At 42.0% G+C, this 19150-nt stretch overlaps 3 protein-coding genes across 4 annotated transcripts in view; 2 read left to right on the plus strand and 1 right to left on the minus strand.

The window, feature by feature from the left end:
- Positions 1–1056, plus strand: part of ATAD5 (ATPase family AAA domain containing 5) — a 59284-nt gene extending 58228 nt beyond the window's left edge. Inside the window, exon 23 of the mRNA XM_083148237.1 lies at positions 292–1056. Coding sequence (XP_083004363.1) covers positions 292–370 — 79 coding nt within the window. The 3' untranslated portion in view covers positions 371–1056. The remainder of the gene's footprint in view (positions 1–291) is intronic.
- A 6646-nt stretch (positions 1057–7702) lies between these two features.
- On the minus strand, positions 7703–15526 carry TEFM (transcription elongation factor, mitochondrial). 2 transcript variants are annotated; one of them, XM_083148246.1, is made up of 4 exons: positions 15378–15526; positions 13977–14401; positions 11149–11298; positions 7703–8764 (listed from the first exon to the last, which is right to left on the minus strand). In XM_083148246.1, exons 1-4 carry the CDS (start codon positions 15409–15411, stop codon positions 8321–8323), a joined length of 1053 nt encoding a protein of 350 aa, XP_083004372.1. In that variant the 5' UTR covers positions 15412–15526; the 3' UTR covers positions 7703–8320. The 2 variants fall into 2 exon arrangements, with proteins under 2 accessions (XP_083004372.1, XP_083004373.1); XM_083148247.1 differs by lacking the exon at positions 15378–15526 and adding an exon at positions 14593–14730.
- A 65-nt stretch (positions 15527–15591) lies between these two features.
- ADAP2 (ArfGAP with dual PH domains 2) overlaps positions 15592–19150 on the plus strand; it is a 56696-nt gene continuing 53137 nt past the window's right edge. The window contains exon 1 of the mRNA XM_083148241.1: positions 15592–15734. Coding sequence (XP_083004367.1) covers positions 15707–15734 — 28 coding nt within the window. The 5' untranslated portion in view covers positions 15592–15706. The remainder of the gene's footprint in view (positions 15735–19150) is intronic.

Raw genomic sequence — 19150 nt, forward strand, 5'->3', positions numbered from 1 at the left:
AGCAGGCATCGTTAACTTATTGAGCCTACACACTGGCCAATGTTTGCGATGTATTGGTAGCTATTTTGGTAACAATATATTGCCCAGTGTGCACCCAGCTTATTTGTTTCAAAAGCAAATTTCCAGCCTGCTCTTTTGTTTTTATGTGGAGCGCCTAAACTGGCTCCCTGGTCACTAGTGCTGCACTTGGCACTTTGGCAGCTGAATTTTTTTTCCCTTTGCTATTGTTTAAATAGATGTAAATCAGAATGACATTGTAGTAATCTTTTATACTTTATTATATATCCACAGATTTCTCCACTACTTAGAGGGAATTCATATTGAGTTACCAAAAACGACGCTGAACCGTCTGGCAGCTGACTTTCCGTAACCTGCATTGTGTGTTGTAAAGTGAAGGAATCATGGACTTCCATTTTGTCCTTTTTTTTGTGCCTGGACTTTAACCTTAACCATACAAAGACCTTTCACTGGTGTATTTTCCACTTAATTTTATTTATCGAGTAATGACTTTCTTCTTCCCAGGCATATGCCCTAATTTACAGTTAATTTATTTATGCCTGGAAATGTAATGTTACGTTCAGAATCATATGAAATAAGCAGCTAATTTTGGGGTAAATTTTGTGTAGGGAAAAAATAAAGCACATTTTATGGCCATTTGCTGTGAGAAATGGTGTAAATTTAATCACTGCCATAATGTCTTTTTAACCCTAAATGTCACCCTGGTCTAACTGCAGGCTATGGCAGTAAGAGGGCCATTGGGCAGCATCCTAAGGCTCAGCCTTTCATTGGCTGTATGTACATTATACGGAATGGTTTAATTTGATTTCCTAATTTCTGTCTTCTGCATCCTGGTGGTTCCCTCTTAAAAAAAAAAAAAAAAAATCTGTAACATTAAATAGAATGCACTCAACATTGTATAGATCTGTACAGATTTGTTTTACTGGCCCAGAGTTTTGAATATGTTCTAAAGCGGACTTTTATTTTAATAGATTTTTTTTATGCTGTTTTGGAATATTAAAGGAGGTTTTAAATAAAGACCCATCTACCTCTATTACATATAGTACATTCTTACATGATGTGTGTTCTATGATTTGAACCTCGTTACAACTCTGCATTTGAAAAACTGTACACAAGATATAGTATAGGGCATATATGGGAGCATTTTGTTTTAAAAGAGCATATTATTTAGCATGTACTGCACAAAATAACATAAAATAAGGTATATTCAATTACTGTGCTGACTGCTCGCTGTCACAGCTCGCAGGTCAGTATTCAACTGACCCCCTGCACACACCGTTTCCACCTCACTGGGTTTTTGCAGTGACGTGGACACTGCATATGCAGCTGCTAAATTGCGAGGCTTGCGGCTAAATGCAGCGGGATCCCTGTATTAGCCGCAAGCCTTGCTGATTGGGGGAATCCTTACCATCATCTGACAGCAATGGTTCCCCCGGAACGTTGAATAGGGTGAGCGGCTGGCAAGGGTCGCATTGAATATGACCCAATGTGTGATTGGGAGGTTTCCCCTATAGCCTCCACCATTTAATTTACTTAAAGAAGACAATTATCGGTACTCTTTACCTAGCACGGCGCCCATCGTGGTCATCGCGGGCATTGAATGCACTAAAAAAATCGGGTGCGACGCGACCGACGCGATGCCCGCGATTTCCCATAGGGAACAATGTTAAATTTCTCAATTGACCCGATTTTACTGTTCAATGCCTCAATTGACACGATTTTTCCATAGGAAACAATGTTAAATGGCCCACAGAGGCCAAATACCTACCCTGAAGTGTGAAATGGCCCCCACAATTGTTACAGGAAATGTGACCGCTTTTTATGGTCGAACATGGGTATTACAAGACTTTTCCATTTCACAGGGCTTTCTCTTACATATAAATGGCAACGTATTAAAGTAACCGTTTATTTTCTTATGCAGTAGGGGGACATGGGTGCTAGGTATCTTGCATCCCCTAGGTCAGGGGTAGCCAACTCCAGTCCTCAAAAGCTACCAACAGTTCACGGTTTCAAGCTCACCTCACAGATAAACAGGTGCGCACATTACTGACTGACACATTTTAAGATTCACAGGTGGGGCTAATTATTTAACTTGTGATTCTGTGTGGAGACATGAAAACCATTAGCTGTTGGTAGCTCTCAAGGACTGCAGTTGGCTACCCCTGCCCTAGGTAGTAGGGAGGGGGGCCGAAAGCTCAACTAGGTGTGCTAGTTCTGTCCCTGTGTCCAAATACAGTATTTGCAAATATAAAGGAAGTGTATGTGGTTTGTAGTGGAATTCAGTTGTACACTGGCTCACACTCACATGAACTATTGTTTGGGTGCTATAGAAATGTTATTCTCATATAAATTATCTATAACATAATATCCTGCAATAAATTTTTTGCCATTTCTATGTTAATACAGGGTTCACCCTAAATGATGTTTACCCAGAAACAGCACACTGGGCCTTATTCTAGTTCACTCTTTCTGACAAAATCCTTCTTAGAAGGACAAAACCATGTGCACTGCAGGTGGGGCAGATGTTACTTGTGCAGAGAGAATTCGATTTATGTGAGTTATTTCTGTGCAGGGTAAATACTGGCTGCTTTATTTTTACACTGCCATGTAGATCACACTTTGAAATAAAACCCCACCCAAATCTAATCTCTGCACAAGTTACATCTGCCCCACCTGCAGTGCACATGGTTTTGTCCATCTAAGAAGGATTTTGTCAGAAAGAGACACAGGCTGACACAGATATAGTTATGTGCAAAATGCATCAGATCACGAAATCAGAAATACTGTACACTGACAAAAATCAACCCCCTACCCACCCAATTAGGTCTCGGATGTAGTTTTATCTCTACCAAGAGATCTCTATAAATACTAAGTGGTGCCTTCAAACAAGGAAAAGATCTGCTCTTGGGAGTCTCTATCTAAAGGTGCCCATACACGTACCAGTTACCCGGTACTTTTTGTGCTAAAATAGCATCGTTGTGCATGCGATGCGATGCTATTTTAGCACAAAAAGTACCGGGTAATTGATAAGTGTATGGGCACCTTAAGGATTCAATATATATCCCCCACTTACACATGCATTTCTTAACACTGTTCAATGTGAGAAACTGTGGTTCGTCTGTCTAAATTAGGCATGTCCAAACTATGACCCTCCAGCTGTTGTGAAACTATACATCCCAGCATGCCTTGCTACAGTCTTAGCATTCCCTAATAGCAAAACTTTGGCAAGGCATGATGGTAATCTTAGTTTCACAACAGCTGGAGGGCCATAGTTTGGACATGCCTGTTCTAAATGGAGAATTCTCAAACTCAATTTAACGTAGTGCAAAAATGGTGGAGTTAGCACAGTCCAATAACGTGGGCAATCCAGGTTTAATGTGAAAGCATAACAAGATATTTTTTTCCCCCAGCTCACTGAATAGTATTAGTAACCAATCTTGAACACTACATGATAATAGAATTCAGAGATATTGGTTACATATACCTGTGCAGGTGAATGCTATGCCCCCAAGCCGCGTCAAGGCTTCTCTGTATATTGGGGGTCCCTAGCGCTATATCTGGGTGCAGGGTGTGGCACCCCAAAAACTATCATGAGCTAGGAAGCCCAGCCCAGCGCGGCATGCCAGTGAGATACTATAGTGTTAATTAGTGATAGGAAGCCGAAGCTATATATAAAATGGGGAAAAAAAGTCATGTTTTACTTACCCAGTATTAACCCCTCCCTCATGCACCTGAGTAATATTACTGAACAAATTGAGCATCTACCACTATCTGTATGTATGTTGTGAGAGGCAGAAGGGAGCCTATATTGGGAGGAGATATGGGTCCTGATATGCCACATGGAGTAGTCTGGGGTTGCTCCAAGGTAGGTAGCTCTTAGTTTGGATATATCAAGTAAGGAGCCATTATCATGTGGCTCCTTGCTGGTTAATCGTAGACCTAATTTAGGGTAACAGTGGTGTGGGGTGCGGTGCCCCTGGACTGGTTGGGCTGGGTGGCTTTAGTGCGGCACGCCCTTACATTCTATTAACACTTTCCCCTCACTAACACTATCTCTCATTTTAATTGCATTCCATTTTTTATTTTTATCTCTTTTATATATACCGTGTTTCCCCGATAATAAGACACTGTCTTATTTTTTTTTAACCCTCAAAAAAGACCATAGGTCTTATTTTCGGGGGAAGGCTTATTTTAATAGACCTTGACAGCAAATGTCCTAAAACAGGTGCCAGACATTTAACATGCCCCCAATCCTCCTTAATTAACATGCCCCCAATCCTCCTTAATTAACATGCCCCCAGAGCGCCTTAAAATGCCCCCAGTGTTCCTTAATTAACATGCCCCCAGTGCTAATTAAATAAACTTACTGAATCAAAATATAAATAAACTTACTGAATCAAAATAAATCCGGGTAACGGGACACATAGCACAGAACTGCGCCACAGAACTCCGTTCTGCAGCCGTGTGATCTGCGCGATGACGTCATCGCGGCTCGCATAGCATGACTGGGACCGCGAGCAAGGGAGAAGTGGCTTCAGTAGAAGCTACTGCACACCTTCCCGACACCATGCAGGTGAGGGGAGTTAGGGCTGGTGGACGGGGGACATCAAGGGGGATTTTCTAAACGGAAAATTTAGGTATTTGGAGAGGTCTTATTTTCGGGGGAGGGCTTATATTGGTGCAGCAGCCCAAATCTGGGGGAGGTCTTATTTTCGGGGGAGGGCTTAAAATCGGGGAAACACGGTAGCTTTGGCTTCCTATCACTAGTTATTAACACTATAGTATCTCACTGGCGTGCCGCACTGGGCTTCCTAGCTCATGATAGTTTTTGGGGTGCCACACCCTGCACCTAGATATAGCGCTAGGGACCCCCAATATACAGAGAAGCCTTGACGTGGCTTGGGGGGCAAAGCATACACCTGCGCAGGTATATGTAACCAATATCTCTGAATTCTATTATGTAGTGTTCAAGATTGGTTACTAATACTATTCAGTGAGCTGGGGGGGGGCAATGTCTTGTTTTACTTACCCAGTATTAACCCCTCCCTCATGCACCTGAGTAATATTACTGAACTAATTGAGCATCTACCACTATCTGTATGTATTAATGTGAAAGCATGTCAGTCAAAAAAAAAAAACAACAAGATACATCTTCCAGGTAGGAAGAAATTGAAACTGCGCTTTTTGTGGAAGAAAATCACACTATTTACAATCGATTTATTAAAAATAAATTAAAATACATTCAACACTTTTAAATGAATGATTGTAGTACATAATACTTATAATATAATTGGTGCAAGCCTTGAAAAATGAACCCCTATTGTTAAAATGGGGGTATTGTGGGAAAGCACCCCACTAGTCCTTTGTATGCGGATCTTGTTCCTATTTGGACTCCAAATGGGCAAAAGTCTACAGCACCCCCACCTTCTCCTACCCAGTGCGGCTGTGGAACCAAGCACAATGTTCCACAAGGATACCTGAACCAGGACCCAAAAGTGGACTTTGTTACCAATCGGGATTCTTCAATATCACAAGCAAGGACAGTGCATCGTTCTCACGGGGACCACTTTCTACTACAACACGGGGCAGTGGCATATACATACACCCCCCCCTCCCAAATTTTTTTTTTACTTTTGCCCATTTGGAGTCCAAATAGGAACAGGATCCGCATACGAATACCCCCATTTCAACAACGGGGTAATTTTTCAAGGCTTGCACCATATATATGCCAAGTAAAAGCACAATAAAGGTATATTATGTACTACAATCATTCATTTAAAAGTGTTTTTTAATGTCATTTAATGATTTGAATTAAGCCCTAACAGTGCCTGTTTATTACCCTAGTGCAGGCATTCCCAACGCAACCACGGTCCTCAAGACACACCAACAGTGCAGGTTTTAGTGATATCCAGGCTTCAGCACAGATGGTTTAATCAGAATCTCTCAGATACTAATTAATGCTGCTTTTCCACTGCCTAAATTGGTCTTTAAATGGGTAAGAGCTATAAAGACCCTTTCCCACTGCAGCTCTTAAACAGTAATTTGACATTTAAATGCTGTTTTTGTCACATTCACATATACCCATTTAAGCAACACGTTTAAACCCATAGTAAACATGGGCTGTCATATAGAATGGACTTTTCTTCCCCCACAGGCCCACAATGATGATGTTTTGAGAGAATAAAAGGGGGGGGAGGAGTGGTTTGATTAGTGTTGCAATAATGGCAGACAGAGCACATGTCATTCTGAGTTTCAGGGATCACTTCAGGGGTCTGCAGTCGCAGCATGTCCTCATTAAACAGAGGTGTGGATGTTGTGGACTGGGCTGGTTCCACAGGTGGGGTTAATGTTTGTTCTGCACACAACTGTGCAGCTTCATGCCGACTTTCAGCTGCTGGCAGGCTAGATGATAATGCTACTGGATTAGCAAGTGCAGAATGCCCAAAAACCGCCATGCATTGGTCGGAGTACAACCACTCCTTACGTGCAGAGCTGCTTCGGTTCCGGTTCTGGTCTAGTACATTGTGGAATAAGCATTTCAATGCCTTCAGCTTATTTATAATTTGCGTAGTGGTTCTTATAAATCCTGATGCTGCCATCATATTGCTGATATTCCGGTATATTGCAGCATCCTTTACCGTACCGGTCATCTGACACATGATTTCATCATACAAATGAGACCAGCTACAATATAACAAAAAGTATTATCCCTCTGGTTATAGAGATTCTACAAACCTGCAACAGTTGTTTGATAAATAAAACTGAGACGTAAAAAAACACACACAATATCCCCACACGTGCTGTTTTAACACGCACACTGTCTCACTTGTCTGTTTATGTTTGTGTTTTTTTTTTATATTTTTCACTGAAGTTTTTAAATAAGACATTATTAAAAGTTATCTTATTGTGCAATTACTTTTCTTGAGGTGCATCGCACTATAGACACACCTTTTTATTTCCTAAAAACTATTCATATTTTTGTGTCTGATAGCACACCCCTGATTTTGGTCAAAAACTATTGAAAATACCAATTAAAATAGGCAGGGGGCAAAACCTTACGTGATATTAAATACCCTAAAAAGCATCTAAATCCTGTGCGACTGGCATATATATATATATATATATATATATATATATATATATATATATACGTCCAGGAATCGGCACTCCCAATAAGATGCAGTAATGTTGAGCCGGTGCCTTCACAATGGGTAGGTATGTAGGTAGGAACGGTGCGGCACTCCCAGCATAATAAAGAAACTCTTGCACACCAATAGTGGTCAACGTTTCAATTTTTATAGAAAAATTTTCATCAGGAAAATTGAAACGTTGACCACTATTGGTGTGTAAGAGTTTCTTTATTATGCTGGGAGTGCCGCACTGTTCCTACCTATATATATATATATATATATATGTTTGTTTGTCTGTGGTTGGGTTTGCCTGCACTAGTGGTAATACACATCTATTTCACACCTTCCTGGGAAATGTGAACTGTTTGAGGGGTACTTGAGGACCGAGGTTGGGAAACACTGGTATATAGATCAGGAACGCTGGTAGGCCTATACCATTTATTTAGGAGGATTACATTTCTGACTAATGCATTTATACAAAGCCCTCCGAAACAATGTTATGCAACGTATAATCAATCTTCACATGTGACCCTGAATAAAACACCAAAGTCAGATAAGGGAAATAATAATCTTTACTGGAAAAGTCAAACTCAAACAGTAGGGGAGAAAGCAACCGTGAATGCAGTTGCACAGGTTTGAATCACAGTGAACACGTATATGGGGGTTAGGAATATATATTCCTAACCCCCATATACGTGTTCACTGTGATATATATATATATATATATATATATATTGTAGGGTAGAATGACTTGTTACTGCCAGTGTAAGCATTACATTTACTAGAGCAGGTGTAGATCAGTGGTCAGGGAACTCGTCCTCATTACCCTACACAGTGCATGTTTTGCTGGTAACCTAGCAGGTGCACTAATTACTCAGACACATTTTATAAGGTCCGCAGGTGGAGTTAATTATTTCACTTGTGATTCTGTGAGGAGACCTGCAAAACATGCACTGCGTGGGGTAATGAGGACCGAGTTCCATGACCACTGGTAAAGATGAACTTGTACTTTATAAGAAAAAATATATATAAAATGAGAGACTTTCAGTGTCCCAATAAATTGAATCATATTTGTCGAAATGTGTTTATAGGAAACCATTTCTTAAGAACCTGTGCAGCCGAATAACACATAACCAGATCACTAAACAGTGGGCAACACCGCAGCCAGTACATTATGCAGGAGGCACAATTCTCCCTGTAGTGAGTTCATAGAAGGTGACTGCTTGCAGCAAGGCATCACACATTTCCTCATTCCGATTCTGTCCTCTGGCCTGGAACTTGTGCTTGTACTGTTGAATAATATCTTGTGTAAAGTAAATTCTGGGTTGTTTCTGTGTGACTGCCTCATCAACGAGTCTTTGTACAATGTTCACACCGCTGGTTTTTGACTCCCCTACCATGATATCAAAGTGCTTTCCGACTGTGTTCCTAGACATACTAAATACCCTGTGTTCCTGCTCTGTTGTGAAACTGGGGTTTAGCATTGCATACAACATGGCTTCAACTGTGTGCAAATGCAACATCACAGGAAACAATGTAGTGCTTTGAATAGAAATAGAGGGTTTCTCAGTTATATAAATATCCGCTTCTGGAAGTTTAGACACTGCTAATGATACCTGGACAAAGTGAATAAGAAAATGTGTTATTTATGTCTAGAAATAAACAGTGTATGACATAATGCAACAAGCTGAATACATAGTTATTGTTTATATGTCACTCATATTACACAGAGCTAGATACAGTATATTTATATTATCTCTATATCGATATTCACACAAGCCCCTGGCCTAGTGGAGCATACATTTTAAATTTGGTACAACACAGAGAAACTTTAGGTCAGTTTTTATCAGGAGCCAATTAACCTACCAATAGGTTATAGGGTTATTGAAAGAAACCCAATGTAAATAAACAGAAAAATATCTAAACTAAGGGCCTAATTGTTTAGGGTAGCCCTCTGCCTGCACAGCTTTGCTGTGAAGGCAGGTGCTGTCCCCCATGTTTTTGGGTTGCAGTGGCGGCCCTTTCACCACCACCCTGCTAGCCTTCATAGACTGGTTGCAGGTTCCACAATGCAAGCTCTATTTAAGGGCTCGCGCATGTGCACTGCCACATGCACAGAAGAGCGTAATTAATGCTGAATTAGGGCCTGAATCAAACTCTTGACCCCCCAGAACTTTACCAGGAAAGCAGCCCAGTTACAGCCATTATACCCAGATCAAAGAGAAGGTTTATTGGAATCCCCACCAGAAATACTAGCTCTTTATTTTCTTATAAAGTCAATGAATATTCTGTTTTAGGGTTCTGTCACACAGATGCTTTTGCAAGAAAACATGGCGTACATAATCTAAACTGCATGCAATCACACAAGAAAGTCACCTCTATGCGAAAAGCACTACACAACACCAGATTTATTAACCCTCTACAGGCCTTACCATAAGAATGATATTAGTGGCAGCTACTGTTATTATACCAGCATATTATATACAACCCCATCGGCTGTTCACAGAATTGGAGTAAGGCCACATAATGACCACAATTTAGGATAGAAAGCAAAATGGGTAATAGGATAAAGCTTGAATTGGGGCCAAAAGTAAAAACCAAATGGCTCTTCCATTAAGCATTCAGAATAATTTATCTTTAATTACATAATTAAAAGGACTATGTATGAAACCGCATGTAAAAAGAACATGGTGAATACACATAGAACTGCAGCTATTAATTAAAGCACAGGCAACATAGTCTTTCTGTTTTCCATTCATTTTTATGGCATGAATACTGTAAAGCCTCGCACAGACATTTCTTTCAAAGTATGGGGAATATAGCTTATTGGAGCAGATACTATTCAAGTCCACCATCATCTGTAACTTAAAATTGGAATTGTGTTACTAGCTGCAGAAGGTCATGTAACATTGGTACGCAGATCACATATCTCCCTTACCTGTATCGCTGAAAATGCCCTGAATCTCTAGGAACATGAATAACTTGGGTTCTGGAAGTGGATTCCAGGGGTTAGTTTATATTATGAAGACCTGGCAGAAACGTACATTACTGAAGAAATGTGTAGCTTATATGCTAGTTGTCTCCATAACATGTCTGAAACATATGTGCCTAGCTCAGTGGTTCCCAAACTTTTTGAATCACGGCACCCTAAAGTATCAGAATATTTTTCACGGCACCCCAAGGCCAAAAGTTGGCTACTAATTTCAGGAAAAATATTTAAAAAGTTGTGATTTAAAAGTTTTCCTTAGGTCCACTTATGTGGTGAGAAACATGATTCACTTCTGTTTACCCACATATTCTTAATTGGAAGCCACAAGCCCTGATTTTGCCTATTTGATTGGCCATAAATAACTGATTCTGGACCACCAACCTGAGGCACCCCTGCAAGTGCTCCGAGGCACCCCAGGGAGCCTAGGCGCACAGTTTGGGAACCACTGGCCTAGCTTGATGCTAGTCATCATAGATCAAGATGCCAAAAAAATGATATTTCTGTTTACGCCCATGTCTGCATAAGACGCTCTGTCACACTCCAGCTCGGGCTCTTTGGATTCTAGTATAGATAAGAGGGTGCAGTGTCCATTTCATGCAAGATATGCTGACATTACTGTTATTTTGATTACGGTAGATTATAATTCAAAGACCTGTAGGGGCTTCATTATGGAATGGGATCATTTGGTCGACAGCCGTTAGGTTGACATACAGGAAGGTTGACAAGTGTTAGGTCGACAGTCAAAAATTCGACATTGGTTTTTAGACCTTTTTTTTAATTACCCGAATGTCGACAAAGTTGACATGGACACAATTTTAAGTGTACCGCATCCCCTTGCTGTGCTCGCCATGCTTCGGGCACGGTGCCTCACTACGGTTGACACACTATTTTATTCTCCCACCACCTATACCCATGTCAACCTAGACCCCAGTTGACCTTCCTGTATGTCGACCATTCAACAGTATTCCTTTATTATTACTAACATGGATCAAACAAAAAAAAATGCCTTACATCTTCCAGGTAGACCTCAGGCTGTTGCTTCCCCTTCATGAATCGAAGCCATTCATGTTGTTGCCAGTCTTTTACAGTCATGTTATGGTCTACATGGGCCCAGGCTATTTTTTTCAATCCAAACACAATGGATACGATGCTCTCTACAGCCTGGTAAAATATGAAGAAAGGAACTGGTTATCTATACAGCATAAATATGAGTGATACAATTGTCTAATGACAACTTTCTATGATTAAATGAATTTATATGGAGAAGTTCAGATTCTCAGATTGTAATCCATAAATAAAGTAAAACTGAAACGTAATATTTTGCTGGCTTTTATCATAGTTTAAAAGTAAGGTATAGATGTAAGAGCCAAACATGAAACATATTGCAGAAAGCATGCTTACGATATCACTGACCACTGTCTTCCATGCTGCAAAGAACGTTATCTAGGGGATTAGAACAATATTATTTACACTTCTGAAGTTTTAGGCTCCGCCACACTACACATATATGGTACTTTCCACGGTGATATGCCATAGAGAAGCTCCTTTATTGCACATAACTGCATTTTTCAGTATTAATACACTTGTGCTCCAGCAAGGAGATGTGGAAAACATGCACTGTTGTGCCAACTATACGATATGCGGCACCGCAATGTCATCGGCAGTGCCACAAAACAAATAACCTGCGAGTTAAGCGCTGAGCAATATAGTTAGCGATATCGTTCTGTGACATCACTGGGATCTTGCTGCAAGTTCAAACAATAGGGGTTAATGATCCGCAGGAGTGCACATAGTTACGATATAGTAGATACATACTAAATAATATGCATAATGATATCTTTAACAATATAGTTATCGTGCATATCCTTAACGTAAATCGTCTAGTGTGTTCCGATGACTGGGAAGCACTGCTCTACAGTGTATAGTGCACATATATAACACATATCTTCCTTATGAACCAAAGATTAGAGAAAGTCGGATTAAAATTACAGTGCAGATTTTTGCTCCCAGCAGACAGATTGGACAGCAAAATCTTTAGGTGTGTATGCAATTTAAGAGTCCAGATTTTAAAGAATTCAATTTGATTATACTACCTGTGCACAATAGGGTGACCAACTCATCCCTTTAATCCGGGACACATATTAATTACACAGGTTCTGTGGCTGGCTTTCACCTGGTTTTAAACTGCCACACCTCAAGACTCCATTTCACCTGGTTTTAAACTGCCACAGAACCTGTGTAATTAATATGTGTCCCGGATTAAAGGGATGAGAAAAGGTGCGTACACACGGGTGCAATTATGTATGAAATCGCTGGCAAAATGGTCGCTCAGCGACCATATTGCCAGTGATTTCATGTGCAGCCGGCAATAGATGGCTGGGAGCGCGCTCCCGCGGCCAGCCCTTCATGGTCGCAGGAGCATGCTCCTGCGACCAGCGGCTTCCCCCAGCGATCGCCGGGCAGGAGGTCAGCGCCGGAGAAATCAGCGCTGTTCTCCCATGCCCTGCGACGCTGCTCCCTCCCTCCTCCAGTCACCTGCTGCTGCGCTCCGCCTCCGCCCAGTAGCAGTGTCTCCTTTTCATCACTGATGAAAAGGAGACACTAGCAATATGATTGCTGGGGATATATGGCTAGCAATATATCCCCAGCAATCATATAGACCCGTGTGTACACAGCATTAGTCACCCTAGTGCACAAGCATGGATATACTTAAAGCCTAGATTTATTTCATAGATGACCATAGTATCTTTATATTTATGTTTCTTATTAGTTGCTTGGTTTAAGCATTTATTTGCAACTGGTCACAACTGCATCTCCAAGAGATATTTCTACTAAACTAAAATTACAACTTCCCCACATTACTACCTTATTGGTATATTTCCCTCTATCCTAAGGAGGCATACACATGGGGCAATTTTAGCCCTATTTCTATCTGTCTAGACTAGACTGTTTAGAAATTAAGCACAGATCACTAGGTGTGTATGCCCCTTAGCGATGGCGATGCGCGGTCCCACTCTTCGCCATAGCCTGACAAGAGCTTAACTAAATGTAGTCAAGATCTATTCACATCGCCAGTGTTCTACCCAGAGAACACTGGTCAGCAAGGATCGCCCATACACACATTGCTATATGTGTATGGCGATCTAGCCCCGGGAAGGGTGGTTTCACTAGCTGGCATCGCTCAACATGCAGGCTAACAGAAATACCCTGTGTGTTTATGGGGCTTTAGACCTCTTAATTTGTGACACAGTATATGGATGGCGATAGAAATAGGGTCTCACAAAGAGGACTATGGGCTTCATTATGAATCCGCCACTTCCCAGCTGGTTGGAGGTTAAAAGTTACACTGACTGCAAGTCCTACATTTGCAGAATCCGCCTCAGTGGATTGCTATCTCATGCCTATACATCCACTTTGTTCAGAGTAATAACACATACAAATCTTAGCAATAGCAGCAAACATGCTTTGACTTTCAAGAGTTATTTCCATGAGAAAACAGATGTGGCACAGTGATACCTCAGGTGGATGTACAGTAGCTATGAGGTTATTCCTATGTGGCTTTCTACAGCGCAGCAGATGTGAGATCCACAGGAGGGGCAGAAGGTGGACAATGTTCACAAAATTCCATTCTAATCTTTTAATACAATTATAAATGAAATTGGACTGATTCCATGTCTACAGTTATATGCTCCAAGCTGCACAGTACATTAAGGCCAGACTGACTGTTGTAATACATACCAATCTATCAATTTCTGAACAAATCAGATATATTGGTCTAGCTGCCAGGTTGGATTCTCAGACTGCTGAAGATGGCTATGTCTTCCCGATAACAAACCCACCTGTAGCCTGTGCATGGAGATGTCTGGCTTTAAAAATTTGGCTGTCTGCCCCCTCTCCCGTAAGTTGGGTGTGTAGCTTAGCATTGTATCACAAAACTTCTTAATGTCGTTGATGTCAGCAACTTCGCTTAAAGTATCAAGATCTAAGAATGGTCCATGAGCCTCCCGGTATTGAACAATCTGGGCAGACATCCCCTCTTGCAGCACTTTAACCCGCTTCAGCTGTCTCTCCGACACAGTGTTCACCATATGCAAGATTGTGTCTCTCTGCTGTGCTGTATACGCCTTGTCCACGCTTTCCTCTATATCCTTGGCCACAGAGCTTTTCTCCATTGGGATGTCCAACTTCAAAAGACATCTTGTACCATGTATAGTCCGTCGTTCCAATAAACTGATAGCACATGATCGTATAAAGAGAATTCTTCCTGTAAAAGTGGAAAATGTTGTGTATAAATGACTTGATGGAATTCTGAGGTATGTCATTCTGAAATGTACTGCATAAAATAGTTTCATAAGAGATAGATTTTCCAAAAAAACTGATAACCGGCGCTAACAAACAAGATTCATTGTAACTTTCAGAAAGGCATCTGGTGGTGGCGTGGATAGTTCCACCAACCTTGCTGCTGCCACCGCTGTAACGGGTCACATAGTGCAAACTACATTACAGCCTGGGAACTAGCTGCTACCATTACTCTATAGGTCACTGGTTAGACCTGGGGTAGCCAACCCTAGTCCTCGAGAGCTACCAACAGTGCATGTTTTGCAGGTCTCCTCACAGAATCACAAGTGAGCTAATTAGCTCCATCTGTGTATCTTTTAAAATGTGTCAGTGATTAATGAGTGCAGCTGTGCAGCAGCTAGGTTGTCTGGAAAATGTGAACTGTTGGTAGCTCTCGAGGGCTAGGGTTGGCTACCATTGGGTTAGACCATACCTTAGTATGGAAACAGTTTTGGGACTGCAATGGAACATAGAAATAGATAGACAAGAGAGAATTTAGGGGTACGTAACCTCATAAAGATGGGTTGAATACAGCATAGGGAATGGCATAATTGTGCATGACATGGCAGGAAAGTGTGCAGAATAGTACAGGATAGGTGCCATACGCAATACAAGGTTATGCAGAACAGTATATGGGTATTGAGTACAGAGCATTAAAGGGAAGGGTGTCACATGTAATAGAACAGTCTGTACCCTGCAGTACATGGGCAGTAGTTCACATCGGTATCATAACGGGGCTTGTGCCTGTGTTGATAGCAGTGCAGTACAGCACATGGGTGGGTATAATACGCTAGTACAAGGCTGCGCAGAGCAGGTTTGTGTATGTATTAGTGCAGAGACGGATATCACATATAGTAGAACACGGCTGCACTGAGCAGTTTAGAAATTATGTTAACTGTTACCGGCACTAATCAAGGACTGTACGGAAGTGAACATGGAGGCAGCAGCAGCAGCAGACAGACAGCGGCTTTCAGAGCAGCAGCGGCATGTTAATGACCTCACACAGTCACGTGGCCGGCCTGCTTAGTGACGTTGAAGATCATGTGACTTCGTGAGCCGGACTACTGCTGCTGCATTGCGGGCGGTTGCTGATGATGAGACTATGATGAGTGACGTCACGTGACTACCTATCACGCTATATAATTGAGCCCATGACCATGTACTATAGAGTATTTGCACCTATATCGGATATACCAGGGTTGCCTACCTGACCCTCTCCTTCAGGGAGAAAATGCTCTGTTCCTGGACTTTCCTGCCTGGTAATGTAGGATTGCATCACCTGTGCTGTGGCATACCCTCCAACATCTGAAAGTCAGAAATTGGTACAATAATCGAAAAATGTAACGAGGCTGAAGTTGGCTTCTTATTTGGCCAGCTTCTTATTCGAGCTCCAGCTTCTTATTCAGAACAATCACTTTTACAAGGGTTAATGAATCATGGACCACAAATTTGACTGCATAAATCAAAACAGGGGGGTCACGTACATATGACCCACTAGCAATTTATTTTGACCAACAAGGATTTGGGCAGAAAATGGGCACAAAAATGGGCATGGGTCCCAGATATCATTTTGAATAAGTAGCTGGTGTCCTGCAAGGGTTAAACAGTCTGGTCAAAAATATTACACTTGGAATCCACACAGGGGGGTCACTTACATATGACCCACTTGTCATTTATTTTGACCAACAAGGATTTGGGCAGTAATAGGGCACTAAAATGGGCATGGGTCCCAGATGTAATCATTTTGAATAAGTAGCTGGTGTCCTGCAAGGGTTAAACAGCGTTGGTCAGCAAATATTACACTGGAAACCCGCACAGGGGGGTCACTTGCATATGACCCACTTGACATTTCTTTTGACTAACAAGGATTTGGGCAGAAATAGGGCACTAAAATGGGCATGGGTCCCAGATGTCATCATTTTGAATAAGTAGCTGGTGTCCTGCAAGGGTTAAACAGCATTGGTCAGCAAATATTACACTGGAAACCCACACAGGGGGGTCACATACATATGACCCACTTGCAATTTATTTTGACCAACAAGGATTTGAGCAGAAATCAGGCACTAAAGTGGGCATGGGTCCCAGATGTCATTTTGAATAAGTATCTGGTGTCCTGCAAGGGTTAAACAGCGTTGGTCAAAAATATTACACTGGAAACCCACACAGGGGGGTCACGTACATATGACCCACTTGCAATTTATTTTGACCAACAAGGATTTGGTCAGAAATCGGGCACTAAAGTGGGCATGGGTCCCAGATGTCATTATTTTGAATAAGTAGCTGTGTCCTGCAAGGGTTAAACAACGTTGGTCAAAACATATTACACTCGGAATCCACACAGGGGGGTCACTTACATATGACCCACTTGCCATTTCTTTTGACCAACAAGGATTTGGGCAGTAATAGGGCAGTAAAGTGAGCATGGGTCCCAGATTTCATCATTTTGAATAAGTAGCTGGTGTCCTGCAAGGGTTAAACAGCGTTGGTCAGCAAATATTACACTGGAAACCCACACAGGGGGGTCACATACATATGACCCACTTGCAATTTATTTTGACCAACAAGGATTTGGGCAGAAATCATGCACTAAAGTGGGCATGGGTCCCAGATGTCATTATTTTGAATAAGTAGCTGGTGTCCTGCAAGGGTTTAACAACGGTGGTCAAAACATATTACACTCGGAATCCACACAGGGGGGTCACTTACATATGACCCACTTGCCATTTCTTTTGACCAACAAGGATTTGGGCAGTAATAGGGCAGTAAAGTGGGCATGGGTCCCAGATTTCATCATTTTGAATAAGTAGCTGGTGTCCTGCAAGGGTTAAACAGCGTTGGTCAGCAAATATTACACTGGAAACCCACACAGGGGGGTCACTTACATATGACCCACTTGACATTTCTTTTGACTAACAAGGATTTGGGCAGAAATAGGGCACTAAAATGGGCATGGGTCCCAGATGTCATCATTTTGAATAAGTAGCTGGTGTCCTGCAAGGGTTAAACAGCGTTGGTCAGCAAATATTACACTGGAAACCCACACAGGGGGGTCACATACATATGACCCACTTGCAATTTATTTTGACCAACAAGGATTTGGGCAGAAATCATGCACTAAAGTGGGCATGGGTCCCAGATGTCATTATTTTGAATAAGTAGCTGGTGTCCTGCAAGGGTTTAACAACGTTGGTCAAAACATATTACACTCGGAATCCACACAGGGGGGTCACTTACATATGACCCACTTGCCATTTCTTTTGACCAACAAGGATTTGGGCAGTAATAGGGCAGTAAAGTGGGCATGGGTCCCAGATTTCATCATTTTGAATAAGTAGCTGGTGTCCTGCAAGGGTTAAACAGCATTGGTCAGCAAATATTACACTGGAAACCCGCACAGGGGGGTCACTTACATATGACCCACTTGACATTTCTTTTGACTAACAAGGATTTGGGCAGAAATAGGGCACTAAAATGGGCATGGGTCCCAGATGTCATTTTGAATAAGTAGCTGGTGTCCTGCAAGGGTTAAACAGCGTTGGTCAGCAAATATTACACTGGAAACCCACACAGGGGGGTCACATACATATGACCCACTTGCAAGTTATTTTGACCAACAAGGATTTGGGCAGAAATCATGCACTAAAGTGGGCATGGGTCCCAGATGTCATTATTTTGAATAAGTAGCTGGTGTCCTGCAAGGGTTTAACAACGTTGGTCAAAACATATTACACTTGGAATCCACACAGGGGGGTCACTTACATATGACCCACTTGCCATTTATTTTGACCAACAAGGATTTGGGGAGTAATAGGGCAGTTAAGTGGGCATGGGTCCCAGATTTCATCATTTAGAATATGTAGCTGGTGTCCTGCAAGGGTTAAACAGCGTTGGTCAAACAGTATGACACTTGAAGCTCGCACAGGGTGTCACTTACATATCACACACCACAAATTTTCTTTGACCTACAGACTTTGTGGCATCAAAATAGACAGTAAAGTTGGCGTGGGCAACAGATTTGTTTGAATGGAAAAAGTATCTGTAGTTTGCAAGGGTTAAACAGGTCTGGTCAAATGTATACCATACATTAGTGTATAATCAGTTTAAACTTTATATACTTTAATATAAATCAGCTGTGCAAATAATGGGGTACGGCGTGGTAGGGCGTATCTGTAAGAAATATATTGCAGGTCGCCGTACCGCAGCCAATGCTTTTGCATGCCGGCTCACCTGACAGAACGGGCAGAGTGGCGGGCTGGCCGGCTGTCTTCTGAGCAGGTCCACGGCTATTTGAAATATCGCCAGCCAATAGGAGATCGCGGCCCGGCAGCCATTCAGGAGCAGCTCCTATTGGCTGGTGACCCAGCGCTATATTTCAAATAATCATGGACCTGATCAGAAGGCATCCTTGCTCGTGACATCACGAGCCAATCGGAGCTGTCGGCACATCATTTTAAATAGCTGCGCCGTGGAGTCGCAGACCGATGGACCTGCTCTAAGAGAGACAGCCGGGTTTCCACTTTTCTCCAAGGGGAGACCTGTGGAAGCAAATTATACTCACGGGACTGATCCATGCAGGCTTCTGACAAATACGGCAGGAAAATGACGTGTATTTTCCTGGCGTATTTGGTCGGCAATTAGCGGCCGTATTTTACGTAATTAGTAAATTAGGAATCAC

Source organism: Crinia signifera, chromosome 6, assembly GCF_055691185.1.
Source record: "Crinia signifera chromosome 6, ASM5569118v1, whole genome shotgun sequence".
Lineage (NCBI taxonomy): Eukaryota > Metazoa > Chordata > Amphibia > Anura > Myobatrachidae > Crinia > Crinia signifera.